At 54.3% G+C, this 14,023-nt stretch overlaps 5 protein-coding genes across 5 annotated transcripts; 1 reads left to right on the forward strand and 4 right to left on the reverse strand.

Annotated features, from left to right (window-relative positions):
* Positions 1–382: 382 nt before the first annotated feature.
* On the reverse strand, positions 383–694 carry CHGG_10530 (uncharacterized protein; the record flags this gene model as incomplete). The annotated part of the gene is made up of 1 exon (XM_001228456.1): positions 383–694. The coding sequence occupies one exon, from the start codon at positions 692–694 to the stop codon at positions 383–385; it is 312 nt and encodes a 103-aa protein (XP_001228457.1).
* A 3,856-nt stretch (positions 695–4,550) lies between these two features.
* CHGG_10531 (uncharacterized protein) lies at positions 4,551–5,156 on the reverse strand (the record flags this gene model as incomplete). The annotated part of the gene is made up of 3 exons (XM_001228457.1): positions 4,551–4,656; positions 4,740–4,942; positions 4,995–5,156. 3 exons carry the CDS (start codon positions 5,154–5,156, stop codon positions 4,551–4,553), a joined length of 471 nt encoding a protein of 156 aa, XP_001228458.1.
* Positions 5,157–7,928: 2,772 nt separating this feature from the next.
* Positions 7,929–8,596, reverse strand: CHGG_10532 (uncharacterized protein; the record flags this gene model as incomplete). Its single annotated transcript, XM_001228458.1, has 2 exons — positions 7,929–8,189; positions 8,240–8,596. 2 exons carry the CDS (start codon positions 8,594–8,596, stop codon positions 7,929–7,931), a joined length of 618 nt encoding a protein of 205 aa, XP_001228459.1.
* Positions 8,597–9,069: 473 nt separating this feature from the next.
* On the forward strand, positions 9,070–10,008 carry CHGG_10533 (uncharacterized protein; the record flags this gene model as incomplete). Its single annotated transcript, XM_001228459.1, has 3 exons — positions 9,070–9,138; positions 9,196–9,658; positions 9,974–10,008. 3 exons carry the CDS (start codon positions 9,070–9,072, stop codon positions 10,006–10,008), a joined length of 567 nt encoding a protein of 188 aa, XP_001228460.1.
* A 1,437-nt stretch (positions 10,009–11,445) lies between these two features.
* Positions 11,446–13,940, reverse strand: CHGG_10534 (uncharacterized protein; the record flags this gene model as incomplete). Its single annotated transcript, XM_001228460.1, has 2 exons — positions 11,446–13,799; positions 13,862–13,940. The coding sequence occupies 2 exons, from the start codon at positions 13,938–13,940 to the stop codon at positions 11,446–11,448; spliced, it is 2,433 nt and encodes an 810-aa protein (XP_001228461.1).
* Between the last annotated feature and the right edge of the window lie 83 nt (positions 13,941–14,023).

Raw genomic sequence — 14,023 nt, forward strand, 5'->3', positions numbered from 1 at the left:
ACGGAAATTCAAAATACACAACACACCGCGTCCGTTTACTAACCCAAAGCTTGATTCAGTTTGATAGTCGTCTGTTTGGGTACAAGCAGAGCTAAAAAGAATGGATGTGGTAAAAGCAACTTCCATAACACGGAACCCTGCCTATTTCCCAGTGTGCCCTGACAGCAACAACGTTCCATTTCCTCCCGGCACCGAACCAAACCGGGAGCCTCTTGAAGAAGCGAGCGTCATCGAACAAACCTACAACGACGATAAAACCGGGACCCAGCTAGCTCTATCAAACCATCAGTCAACCACAACCCAAAACTAAGAACACCAAACAAGCACCCCCACCTCACCTTCTCAGCCATCACCCAGTCAACATACCTAGGTAGGTACCCATCTAGCGATAGCACCGCCCCGCCGAACAAAACGTCGCCGCCTCCGTGCAGCACTCCAAGCCACAACACTTGCTCGTGCGGCAGCAGAACCCGTACGGACAGTACCGCGGGAAGTCGATCGGGCAGTACAGCGCGTTGGTGCTGAATCCGCCGCCGCCGCTGCCGGGCTGGGGGATGTCGGATTCGTTGGCGCCGGCCGCCACGGCGTTGTCGGTGAGGGCTTGCTCGGGGAGGGAGGCGCCGTGTTGCGTGGCGGTGGGGGTGGCGAGGGTGAGGGTGGTGAGGAGGGTGAGGAGGAGGATGGGGGAGTGCATGGTGGATAGCCTTTTTTGGCGGAGGGAGTGGTTTTGGTGATGTTGGTTTGGTTCGGTTTGGTTGTTTCTTGTGTCTGGTGGGTCGGGAGATGGTGCTGGGTGGGTTGATGGGATGGGGGAGCGTGGTCCTTTTATACACGATAGCTGCCCTCCGAGACAGCGTCCGTCTAGGACGAGCTGTCACTTTTTGACTCTCTCACTCTGAACCCTGAAGCTCGGTAACTGGGTTTCTGGCGATTGGCTCAGCTCAATCGGCGATCAATGCCGATCAATTTGGGCAAACATTCTGAGAAGACCCCCGGAGATGTGAGTTTCACTCTGAGCCCCAACCTTGTCAATGAGGAGAGTCTCTCTCTCTCTTGCCGAGATGACCCGCTTGGGCTGAGAGACGTGAACCGCGCAAAAAGCCCGACTGGTGCGTGTAACCCAATGAATGATGTTAACAGGCAAAGCAGAGGAGTGGCAGATGCTGACTGCAGCCGTTGTACAAATTAATAAAATGCAATTTGGCGCACACCCCTCTGAGTCGTCTCCAAGGCCATGCCCGTCGACTCTTTGATCGATGTTGTCATCCCGTTTGATTCTGACGACTCCGAGTTTCCAGCCCCATTCGTCGTTTTGACTCTTGTTACGGCCAGGGACTCCCCCTATCCAACAAAAACAAGGCACTTTCGTGATCCCATCATATAGTGACCGCCTCGGTGGGCTAGCTCCTTGCGAATGCGGGCATAATGAAGTTACACATCAAAATGCACAAAGATCAAAGTTAGCACAATCCAAAGATTCTTACTGCCTTGCCGATAGGCTTCGGGCCCAACAGGCTGTCTCGCAGACATTTCCCAATCTGTTGAACTTGGTGCGCTGGTTGAGTGCTCCTATTACAATCAGAGAAAAGGTAATTCGGTAGCTGGCATATAGTTCTATTGGACGGCGTCGTACATTAACATAGCCCCCTTTCTGCGCGCATGTGCCGATCTCCCCTCTTCGAGCTGTCCTCTCAGCTTCCCATTACTCCAAACAAATCGCATCTCAAGCGCCACAAAACTCCAAAGAGCATAAGACGGCGAGTTAACGATGCCGGGCTGACGATATGCGGCTTGGAGCAGGAAACCTCTTAATGCGTGAGCAAGTATGTCGGCAGCAATCAGCGTTTGCGTCGCCTTGCATGGTGTATCCTATGACCTTGTGCTTTTTGCATCCTCCTGCCAACCCGGGTGTGGTAAATAGGTAACAGCCTTCTAAAGGTCAGCACGATTGGTATGTCTGCGGCTACAATCCTTGATGTTTATTAATAGTAAACAGCGTTGTTTGATACTGGTGGTCTAGCACCGTCTATACACACACCACGAAATAATTACAGACTCGACAGGTCTAGTTAAAGTGGAACAGCTTCTATGTAACAAACCTATCTGTCGAGCTTTGCCGTGAAGTGTCTGCGGAGTTCGATTGTATCGGGGAGAGAAAATAGGAACAAGTGACATCGTATGACCATGTAATTAGAATATTAATAGCTCACTCTCACGCGGTTCCATGGCCCTGGCCAGGCTCGCCCGCCTTAAACAGGCCAAGTGGGCCACGGCACTCCCAGTCATCGGAGGCGTCACTGCATCTCCAGCAGGTAATCAACTCGAGTATGTCGCTGCCCTCTCCCGCCCCCTTACCCGATAACACAACACTCTTCAATTCAATTTACAAAATAGAAACTAGAGAACTGTAGAGGAAGGATGAAAGAAGTGCAAAAACAAATCCGAATATCCGAAAGAGAAACAGGGGTAAGTTAGGCCGGGCGTTGCGGGCAGTCATATCCACATGTGGTGTAGATAGATATCTGTACATGTACCCACCTCTTTTCTCAACCCGACCTCGCTCTGCTAGTGACGGAGCCTTGAACGAACTCACAGGGACGGCAATCGACAACGTCACACCATGGGCACCACTACGCTACGCACAGCCGACGCAGGCCGTCCCGCTGGCTTGCCGTGTTTGTGGTCGCCTTTTCTCCACCTCCATTCTGACGCTCTGCCAGCAACATGAACATGAGGCCGAAATTGCCGTTGGGTTTGACCTCGGGCAGCCATACGGGTAAGCAAGACCGTCGTTGGTTGCACGGGCGCAGAACTCTGCATCACGGAAGCCTCGTCTGACATTACCTGCCCCCTCATGACTGCCGTCGCTCACTTCAAAAACGGGAGTGTGATCAACTTGGCCAAGGTCCGCGCCAGCCCCGAGTACACGTCACTCATGGCGCGGCTGGTCCGGAAGTCCACGACGCGATACTAGCTGGGGCGCTTCGGCTGTGTTGTTTTGATGCTGAGGTTGTGGCGGTTCGTTAGACGCAGTCTGGGGTTCCCTGCCACCGACGCCGCGGCGGTTTTGGCCCAGCTCATGACTGCGCTGAAAGCCAAAGCCGAGTCTGCCCTACAGAGCCGTATTTCCATCGTTTCTGTTACTGCCCCTTGGGTAGCCGCGTGGGGCGACGACATCCCGGCCGACAACGCCATCAACGACGCCCTCGTGCTTGCCGCGCTGGAACCTTGAATTTGGGAGGCCAGCGGGCCTATCTAACAAGACGAGCCAAGCGCGGTGCTCGCAGCTGCTGGACGCTTCTTCTGCAAGGAACGGCGGTGTGGGTTTGACGAGGACGGGTGGAGCGACGTGTTGCCGCCAATCGGGTATTTCATAATGTTGGTCACCCTACTGACTGACGTTAATTTCCAAAGCTACCTATGATAAACACGACCGTGTAATTTTACCAACGGTTCCGTATACACCTCTTTGCAGGTGCAAGGTGCTTCTATCGGCTCTCGTGGGACAGCTACCTCGGTTCTATTGACACCACTTATGGACTGGACAGGCTCGACGAGGCAACGACTGCTGAAAAGTTCTGGGATGGACTTCGGGGCCACCTGCTTTCTGCTAGGGCTGAGTTCACCAAAAACTATCCGCGCCCTTCAAACTCCGACTTCATCGTCCTCACAGCTGGCGAAGGAGCTGGCCAACCTGGGTTCTTGGACGTTATCCAGAGTGTCGCCAAGGACATCCCGGAAGTTCAAACTCAGCATGGTGTCGCCAAGCCGGCCGAGGTAGATATTATCGTCTCTGATAATCCGGAATTTTCTGCTGCTCGTGGCACTGCTTTCTGGCTGCGCATGAGGATGGCTTCGTGTCACAGTATGATATGATCACAGAGAGGACCTACGAGTTATGACGGGTTCAAATTGTCCCGATTTTCCCTATTTAGCCCATCTATCTAAGCCGTTGATGAAGATGCTGTAGAATATAGCGAAAATTTCATCCATAAACTGCCCCTAATACAACTTCTGCGAAGAAGCCGTCCTACAGCTGCTACTACTGTTGTCCACCAGGTACCTAGGTACCTAGGCGCCGGGCGCCCTGTCTCGGCACCCTGCGCAAGCAATCTATTGTAACGTACTACAAGCTGTTCGAGCCTCTTGGGAACCCGCATATGTGAAAGAATGTGACGGCAAAAGCTTGAACGTAACGCAGACAGTAAGCAATCATACATGCACGCAAAAGGGGGCGGCACACCACGGCAATCGGAAAGAAACAGCCAAACACGAGAGAGAAAACATAACGAAAGCCTATCAGTGCCCGTGACTACGACGTATGCGGCTAGGGCATCAGAGTATTAGGCAGGTCAGGAACGAAGCAGATAGCGGCCACTCGGCAGTCGGGATTTGAGATAAAGAATCCGTCTTTTACAAAGACACCTAATTAGATCTCACTAAGTCACAGCAGGGTAAAACATCAATCTCTCAGCGTTGAAGGAATGGACGTTTACACCCCACCGCAGAGCCTTCCTTACAAAGGTCACAATTCTCCTCCATCCCAATCATTAAATGTAATAGTAGATCTTCTCGCAGCTGTGGTAGTTGTAGCTGGCACCGTTGACATGGTCGTCCTTGAATCCAGCGAAACTCCTGTAGCCATTGGAGCCGGACCTAATGAAACGCACAGGAATGGTCAGCCGGTCATTGATAGCATTAAATCCCAAGGCATCAGGCCGGGGACAGCGAGAACGTACCCGACGGAAGAGTAGTTGGGCTGGGACTGGGCGCCGGACGGGATGTTCCAGGTAAAAGTCACGCCGGTGGGGAAAGTGCACGACTGGCTGCCGCCCTCCCAGACGTGGTAAACCTCAGACGATGTCGAGGTCCCCTTGACGCAGACGTTGTCAGAGGGGGGGCTGTAGCCCAAACTGCTGCAGTCCGAGTCGTTGGCGCAGTACTATGGCTGGGTAAGTATTATGACAACCACATCAACCTATTTCGGTACATACCACGACAATGGAAATCCAGGTCTGCGGAACACCGGCGCCGCCAAAGGGACGGCAGTTGAAGAGATGAATTCCCTCGCCCCTCTTGGCGAGCTCCGTCGGAACGGCGAGAGCACCTTGGGCAAGAAGAGCCGCGGAGGCGAAAAGCTTCATGAGGCCAACCATCTTTTCTTGTTGCTAGTTGATGTCCAGAGAGAAGAAGTGAACGGAAGTGCTGGTCTGGATTCTTGGCCGCGGTCTGGTTGGGATATCCGCTTTAAGTACATTTAGTGTTTGCGTCCTATACATGTATTCTAATCATAAGTCTAGCCCCTCGGGCTCCGCCAAACTGGTCTCCCGGTGGATGGATGTAGCTGCGTGGGCGCTGACTCTGTTTCTGCATTCCTCCGAATAGGCGCTTGGGCGAAGTAGCATTGATTCTAGGCAGCCCAGCTAGTTCGACTTGCTATACTAGTCGCCTCGTCGAGTCGCAACTGGGTCTTACTCATCCCATGGGCGGTTCAGCCCGTTTTAGCCAGGGTGCTGCTCTGAGGCTTACTCACACCCGCGATCTAGCATTTGCAAAACCCAACCGAGCGGACAAATAACCGAACTATGGGGTATCATGCGGTCCCATTAGTCTTCAAGGATTCAATAGCGCTGACGGTGGCGCCACTGGTCCACATCAGGTTATCGAAGTTGATGGTTTAGTGATCAGCTGAGTGGAACGATGGCACGCTCTGGCGAAAAGAAAAGACGAAAAGAAAACGCCAAACTCGAAAGGGGAGCTAGCAATCGCGAAACGGGAAAGAAGCAAAAGGACAAAAAAAAGAAAGAGACAAAGAAAACCGAGCAAAGGAGATGAAATTCTCAATTACAACCCTAACCCTAGAAATAGAAATACGAAAGCGCCAACTCCAGTGCGCCATGAGCCCGGGATCGCAGTCGCGTCAACCGCGTTAAACAAGGTGACCGCTCACCTCGAACAGTTTCTCAGCGCGTCGAAATTCAACTCAAATGGATTCCCAACCACAAAGCCACCCACGTCCGGCCTTCAACAGCATAGGTAAAATGGACCGACGACAAATGGACGAGGCCCTTGCCTGGTTGCGCAAAGGTCCACCAGTTGTCACCCCACGGCCACCGAAACGCTGTCCCCCAGGCCGTCTCATACTGCGACACAACCCTCATGCCTCGGTCTATGATTCGCAGACAATTGTAAACGATCCTCACCTTGGCTACCTCCAAACACCTACTAAATGAAGAGTCAAACAGCGATTTCGCTTCCGAACCCGCTTCATTCAGGCAACCGCCACACCTGTCAATGGCATTCACGACAATGTTTGCCGTCTCCGCTTACAGCCGTCTCTGGTACAGACGTTACTCGGAACCCTCGTTCACAGACTCCCGGCTTTCGTACAAACCTAGTTCGAATCGCGGTTTCCAGAGTGGAGTCTTCCGGCCCAGCTCGTCCTCAAAAGGCAGAAGGAAGGCTGGGACCAGGAGTTCGAGACAGAGAAGGCCGCCTATGCAAAACTGCGGCCGTTACAAGGAGTCTTCGTCCCCCAATTCTTCGGGGAACTCTGCTACGAGAATACGAGAGCCATTCTCCTATCAGATATTGGCGGCGCATGCCTGGCCACAGTCCTCGCCATCGGGAAATGGAGCGAAGCCTGTTCAAAAACGACCAGTGGCAGCGAGGCTACTTGGGTGGCGCCCCTGGTCAAACGAAACTAACTATCCAAGAAACTCCGTGGGTAAGTTCAACCGCGGCCCCCCTCCCCGGCTCACGCGTGGGTATGCAGACAAGTCACGGGTACATACCAACGCCCGCGGGTGTTCTATTTTGAGGGCGCAACGCTCCTGCTCCTCCAGTTCCGCGCCAACAGACCAGAAGATATCAGGGATGCAATATCAGGGATGCACGATGTCCCGTCGACTGTTGGGTTTTCCCCGCATTGACGAGCGGAGTCCCTTTGCGGTATGCCCTCTACCGTCTGCTGATTCAGGGTTTCCGTCGTTTCCGGGGAATGAGTGCGATGCCGATCTTGGTTGGGGGGCTCACACCACTAGGTCAGCAGTTCTTTAACGGCCTCTCGGTTTGAAGTCGGAGGTGGACGGTGCGGAGGTGGCTGTCGTCGACCATCCGGGCAGCTACCAGCGATCCGTAGACGCCGAGTCAGGGCCGGCCAAGTGGACACATCCCGATGATGCCGACCATGTTGTTGTGTGGGAGATGCCGGCTTTATAGGGTGAATACGGTCAGGAGTAAAAGTTCAGGCCGTCTAAGTCGGCGACGTCAACATACTACAAACTTCCGCGGCCCCGCCCCCCCCCCCCCCCCCCCCCCGCCATCCGTAAACACTTTCCAAGCCCCCCAGAAGTTGGACGTAGGAGCTCTAAGTAAAAGAGACTCGAAGAAAGAGAAAAGAAAATGAGCGGGAAAGGATGGGTAGAGGGGCTGAGAGGGGATCAAGCGCGGAGAAAAGGATAAGAAAAACTAAGCAAACGAAATCAAAAATAAGAAACCGAATCAAGGAAAAAGTACACCTCGAGCTTCCGCTCGGCTTTTTGTTCCCTCTTCCAGTCGAACATTTCATCGCTACACTTGAAGGTCCTCTTTTTTGCCCATGGGGTACCGGAGCGTGGCAAAGCTATTATTTTGCTTGGTTAGACTAGATGTAGTGACTTCAGGAGGCGCAAATGCCAGACGGAGTAAAGGGCGAAAGTACCGGGTTCCAACTCGACAGTCGATTCAGTATCTTACAGACTTCAACACCAGATCCCCGCGACCCATCAGGCCGGACAACTCGCTTCGTTCGTCCACTTAAGAATTGGATCCTCAAACCATCGCTGTGGCTAGCCCGCTCAACATACTTCAACCAATATCAAAGCACGGCTCCCAAACCCCACCCGTCGAGATGTGCCTAACCCGCTCTCAAACACCGCCTATGGCCGCTAGCCATCAAGGTCAGGAACGCCTAAGGCGACGCCAATCTCGGTCTTAAGTAGATGGTCCAGGGTAGAACCGTCCCTGAGGTACACCCAATCACCGGTCGCCGTGTCCTGCTTCTCATGCTGCCCCTCGCCAAGGATAACGTAGTCGTAGCGCTTGGGACCCGTCTTTGGGGAAGACAGCCAGATTTGCTTGTTGGGTGGCTGCTTGTTGATCACGTAGGTACCGACTTCGGGGCCGAGGTCGAGGGTCAAGACGCCAGCCTGAGAGAGTAATTAGCAAGTGGAGAGGGTTGGAGATGTGGGTGGCTTACGGAGAACTCGACATCGACGTCCTCCCGCTGGTCCTGCATCGCCTCTAGCCGGGCGAGAAGCTTATCGAGATATTCGTCTGCGACCGCGTGGTATTCGCTATCATTGATGTCGGCGGGCGTCCTAATCACAGGGGGTGTTTCCACGGGTTTTGATGGCTTGTCGTCCGGTGTGATGCCCTTGCGGCCGGAGGTGCTCGATATGGCCCGGCGGGTTGTGAGACCGATCGTGGGCCTAGGTTCATACTTAAAAATCGCAGGAGCCGCAGAGACAACCGGGATTGCCATGCGCGCGGCTCGTGTGGCCTGCAAGCCACGGTATGCGACCCGGGCAAGTGTGGAAGCATTCGAGTGCGCCATGGAAACTCGCAAATTGATGGAATTGAGTCGTGATGATTCGACCTCCTGGGATAGAAAAAAGGAAATTGAGTACTTCGAGATACTGCCCAGCCTGAGTTTGCCGAATCAGACGATTATAGCACCATTGTTTGCTCGGCGTTCGCGGGGAAGCAGGTGCAAGCTGAGCGAACGGAGCCGGAGCTTCAGATGGGAAAGCCCCACTCAGATGTCAATTGCCGGCAGGCAAATCCAACTTCAAGGTTTGGGACCAATTAGACAAAATGAAATCCTCGCGCACGAGCCACATTCTTTGAAGCTCCGGGGTTGCCCGCCAAGCCCGCCTCACGTCATCCCCGCCGTCTTCTCAGGAACGGGTCGGAAGCTCACGACTCCTCCTCGCGACTCCCAGACTCGACACACCTGACCCAACGGAAAAAGGCATGGCCACCCGAAATTAACGCCACCACTACATTCAGTCCAACAACGCCCAAATCATGATCAACGCCTTCCTCGTCTTCAACGGCCAAGGCCAGCCACGCCTAACCAAATTCTATACCCAACTTGTCCGTCCCTCCTTCCCACCAAACTCACCCCACCCCCCACTAACCTCCCCTTAACAGGACACCTCGATCCAACAACGCCTCATCTCCGAAATCTTCACGCTCGTCTCCAACCGCCCCCCGGGCTCCTGCAACTTCCTCCCGCTCCCGCCGCTCCTCGCCGCCTCCTCCACAGCAACCAACACCAACAGCGCCGCCCACGAACAAAGCGACGTGCCGTCCCTCGTCACCTACCGCAACTACGCGACGCTGTACTTCATCGTCATCTCGACGTCGACCGAGTCGCCGCTGGCCCTGATCGACCTGATCCAGGTCTATGTCGAGGCGCTGGACCGGCTGTTCGAGAACGTCTGCGAGCTGGACCTGATCTTCAACTACGAGACGCTGCATGCTACCCTGGGGGAGATGATTGTGGGCGGGGTGGTGATCGAGACGAATATGGAGCGCATTGTGGCCGGGGTGAGGGCGCAGGGGACGGTGGCGAAGAGGCCGGTGAATGAGGGCCGCGCTGGTGGGGGGTTGGGTGGGAGTTTGGGCGCTGGGTTGGGGATGGGTGGGATGGTCTGGGCATGGGAGGTGACAGTTGCGAAGGGAGTTGGTCACGGATTATTAGAGTGGTGTTTCCGCCGCTGGGGAAACACGGCATCTATGGATAGCCTAGTCTGGGGGCGACGCGCACCGGGCTGCAATCAGGTCAGGAACGACTTGCCAAGCCGAGACCGGCATTCCGCATTCGTCACGGCCAAGCGCCGCGCCAGTGTTGCTGGGTATTTAACGCCGAACTCCATGTGATGGAACAGCTATGATACAAGGATGGGAAGGGCTGCTGAGACCGCAGGCTGCTGGCATGCGTCGTCACTCTTTGCTCACTGACTGATCGACGGGCCTACCCTTGACCTTGAGTTTCCTGTTATCTTCGGTAAAGACACCAAAGAAACCAAGGACTCTTTCACGGAGCTTTGGAGTGTTAGCTTTTCGCTGCACGCAAGAGACTGATAGAAGTGGGCCTCACCGGATCAAATGGGGTAGGGACATCTTTCCAGTCCATAAAGAGCACGACATATATGAGAACAACTATAACCGTTAGAACTCTATAAAGTATCCCTCGAGGTGGCATCCACCTTACCCGTCATTGTGCACAACTGGGCTAACCGGACAAACTTATCCCACCGTGGCCGGGCCGTAGCGAGCTTGAGTCTCCGCTTGTACTTCTTCTCGAAGCGCAGTTGCTGTTGCGACGTCATGTTTTTAATGTCAGGAGGCCATACTTTCTTGAGTTTGTACGTCGGATTGCTGACGGCCGCGTTCAGCCGTGGTTTGGTGGCCTGCGCTAGCCGCCGTACAAGGGTGGGAAACATGGCGAGTATGAACTCGCGTGGCCCGATCGTGATCAGTGAGTTGCCGATGAGAGAGACAGTCGCTAGCGAAATCGGCTTCCGCTTTTCTCTTTCACATCTTTCTGTCGCACGGACCATTTATGCATCTAACCATCCACACCACCGTGTGCCCTCGCACGCGCTCGTGTACACGCTGTGTTACGATGATTGTAAGCCAACCGGGAACTGTTAGCCAACCTGGCACAGTAGAGACCGAAATCAGTGTCCAGATTTTCAAGGTTCAAAGATTGTCAGTCAGGCCAGTTTTGGAAGTGATTGTGACTCACACAGTGCGTGGCAGCCCACAGCGTAGAGTGACCAGTGAGCTGCAAAGCTGGCTGCAGCTGAAATGTCGCAAGCACAAAATGCATTAACTAGCCGTTTTAGGCGCCGTTGGACGTGCGAAGTTGTATACGAATCATAAAATATGGTTATATACATACATAACCTTAGGTGAAGGTGACAACCCGATAGATATAGTATTGTGCACTTGCAGGGTCGGTGACAATATGTCACGGTTATGGTCGCATAACCAAGCGGGACCGCGCTGGGAGCGGCATCGGCCAATCAGGGACGGATCGTGAAGAGGAATTCACCATCCCAGAGTAACCAGTCAGAACAGGATCGTTAGATAGATAAGACAATCCAGGAGCAGAGGTACGAAGGTACCTAGAGGCCGAGATAGTATATAGGTAGTCACTCGTTCTGGAGAGCTCTGGGAGTTCTCCAGTTAGCAATCACAAATACAGTTCGCTACAAGCTCGAGAGCCTACTGTTGAGACAAGTCTTTGTTGTGCACCTTTTGGCTGCACCGAACCTAAGCACCCTTGAGAGAATACCTTCAACCGAAGCTGAACCCTAACAGGACGGGTCCAGAGACAGGTTCGTCACACAATACCTTTAAAAAAAGAAAAAGAAAAAGGAAAACCGGTATCTAGCTACTCCACTTGGCTACAGTGGCCAAGGACGACCGAGTGTATGGATGGTCTGCGCCAAGGATTCGCTGCTGAGCCTGAGCACAGTCCTCTATCAATGCCAAAGCATCTGTGTGTCGACCTTGACCTTTCCAAGTAAACGCAAGGTTGTTCATGCTCGTCAGCGTGGAAGGGTGGTCGGCCCCGAGCTTGGTCTTGCGAGTCTCCATCACCTGCACAAACAGCTTCTCGGCCTCCTCCCACCGGCCCTGGTTCCAAAATGTCGATGCCAGGTTGGCCATGCTCGTCAGCGTGTCTGGGTGGTCGGCTCCGAGCTTGGTCTTGCGAGTCTCCATCACCTGCACAAACAGCTTCTCGGCCTCCTCCCACCGGCCCTGGTTCCAAAATGTCGATGCCAGGTTGGCCATGCTCGTCAGCGTGTTTGGATGGTCGGCCCCGAGCTTGGTCTTGCTCGTCTCCATCACCTGCACAAACAGCTTCTCGGCCTCCTCCCACCGGCCCTGGTTCCAAAATGTCGATGCCAGGTTGGCCATGCTCGTCAGCGTGGAAGGGTGGTCGGCCCCGAGCTTGGTCTTGCGAGTCTCCATCACCTGCACCTCCAGCTTCTCGGCCTCCTCCCACCGGCCCTGGTTCCAAAATGTCGATGCCAGGTTGGCCATGCTCGTCAGCGTGTCTGGGTGGTCGGCTCCGAGCTTGGTCTTGCGAGTCTCCATCACCTGCACGTCCAGCTTCTCGGCCTCCTCCCACCGGCCCTGGTTCCAAAATGTCGATGCCAGGTTGGCCATGCTCGTCAGCGTGGTAAGTGTGGTCGGCCCCGAGCTTGGTCTTGCTCGTCTCCAATCACCTGCACAAAACAGCTTCTCGGCCTCCTCCCACTGGCCGCGGTCCATTTGGACCAGAGCAAATAGTGATATACTTGCAAGAGTCGCCATATTCTCTGCACCCAACTTTTTCTTGCGAACATTTCTCGCCTTGCCTAGCATCTGCTCTGCAACTTCATATCTCCCTTGCGACCATGCATACCATCCCCCGTTATGCAAAAGTGTCGCCCATATTTCGACTGTCTCTTCGCTGGGTTGGTAACCAAGGGCCACTTGAACGTGCGCGAAGAGACTCCAGCACTTCACCCAGTTCTCGTACTCCCCTGTCGGGAATGACGCTGCCATTTGCTCGATGAACTGCTGCTTGAACGTCTCCTGCTGCCGAAACGTTTCCAGCCACTTCCTCATCGACAGCTGCACGAGCCCATGCATCTCAAACTGGTCCCCCGCCTCATTCACGACGATAAGATCGTAGTCCCGTAATATTGCCACATCGTCTTCGAACCGACCGTCCATCTCGTCATCGCTGCTGTCGGATCCTGAGTCTTCTGCATCTTCGGAACCACTTGCTCGAGTTGCGGTTTTGGTCTGCTTAGAGGACTTGAGGAGCGACTCCGGAATGCCTTGTCGATCAAAAAAGCTCATAAACGAAAGGAGATCCGCCGCAGAAGGCCGCTCAGACCGAATATGGTCAAAAGATATCTGCCATGTCGTGAGAATCGCGTTCGACGCGCCTCCATCCCGACGTAGGTCTCCAGCATCATGCTCTAAAAGCCTGCTCCTTTTGCGCTCAGACTCCTGGCACTCAGAAAGGTATTTCTCGAGAGAGCTTCGCGGTGCCCTTGCCTGTATGTAGGCGGCAGCCTGGCTGATGGCTAGCGGAATAAAGTCGAGCGCGCGTACAAGCTTGGCTGCCGCATCGGTATTCAGGATTGATCCCAGCTTCCTCTCCAGGAGCGTGAGGGCGTCCATCTGCACCATCGGTCCGACCTCGATGATGTTTTGGCGGCGTCCGGTCAGCCTGGAAGCCAGGTCCTTATTGCGTGTTGTGATGATGATCGACCCGTTTCGACTCTGTGGTAGGAAGTCTGCAAATGGTTTCCTGTTGCATACGTTGTCGCTACTGTAGAATACATTGCGGTCGTCGGCGCTGTCAAGGATTATGATCCATCTGCCGTTCCGCTCGTTGGACAGCCAGCCGTAGACAAGCTGTGGGATGTCGGCCCCGGGCTGGTTTCGGCCTGGTAGCTTGACGTCGTCGGCAATCTTTCTGAAACCCTCTTCGACACGCGCCTGCGTGCCGGCGTGGACCCAAAATACCCATCTGTCAAGATGCCCCGCGGCGATCCGGTACGCATATTCAATGGCCAACTGCGATTTGCCGACACCGCCCAGGCCCACGAGGGCCACACGGCCGGACAGCTCGGAACAGCGCTCGTCGATTTGATCGAGAATGTCTCCACGGTTGACGAAATCCGGGTCGCGGGAGAAGGGGATGGTCGCGAAGGGAATCGGCGGCGTTTCCCGTCTTTCTTGAGATCTGAACATTAGTGGGGCATCCCATCGGCTCTGCACGGTGCCACGGTAATCTTACCCGGCGGGGGGAACTCGATCGACCCATAATTGTACCCTACCTGGAGACCATGGTGGTTGGACCCGAAAGACGCAGACATTTGTGCTATCGTTGGCGATCGAGTCGATTGATTGTCTATATACAGATTACAGTTACAGTACTGTAGAACAGTCAGCTGTTGGT

This window comes from Chaetomium globosum, genomic scaffold (assembly GCF_000143365.1).
Source record: "Chaetomium globosum CBS 148.51 scaffold_7 genomic scaffold, whole genome shotgun sequence".
Taxonomy (NCBI): domain Eukaryota; kingdom Fungi; phylum Ascomycota; class Sordariomycetes; order Sordariales; family Chaetomiaceae; genus Chaetomium; species Chaetomium globosum.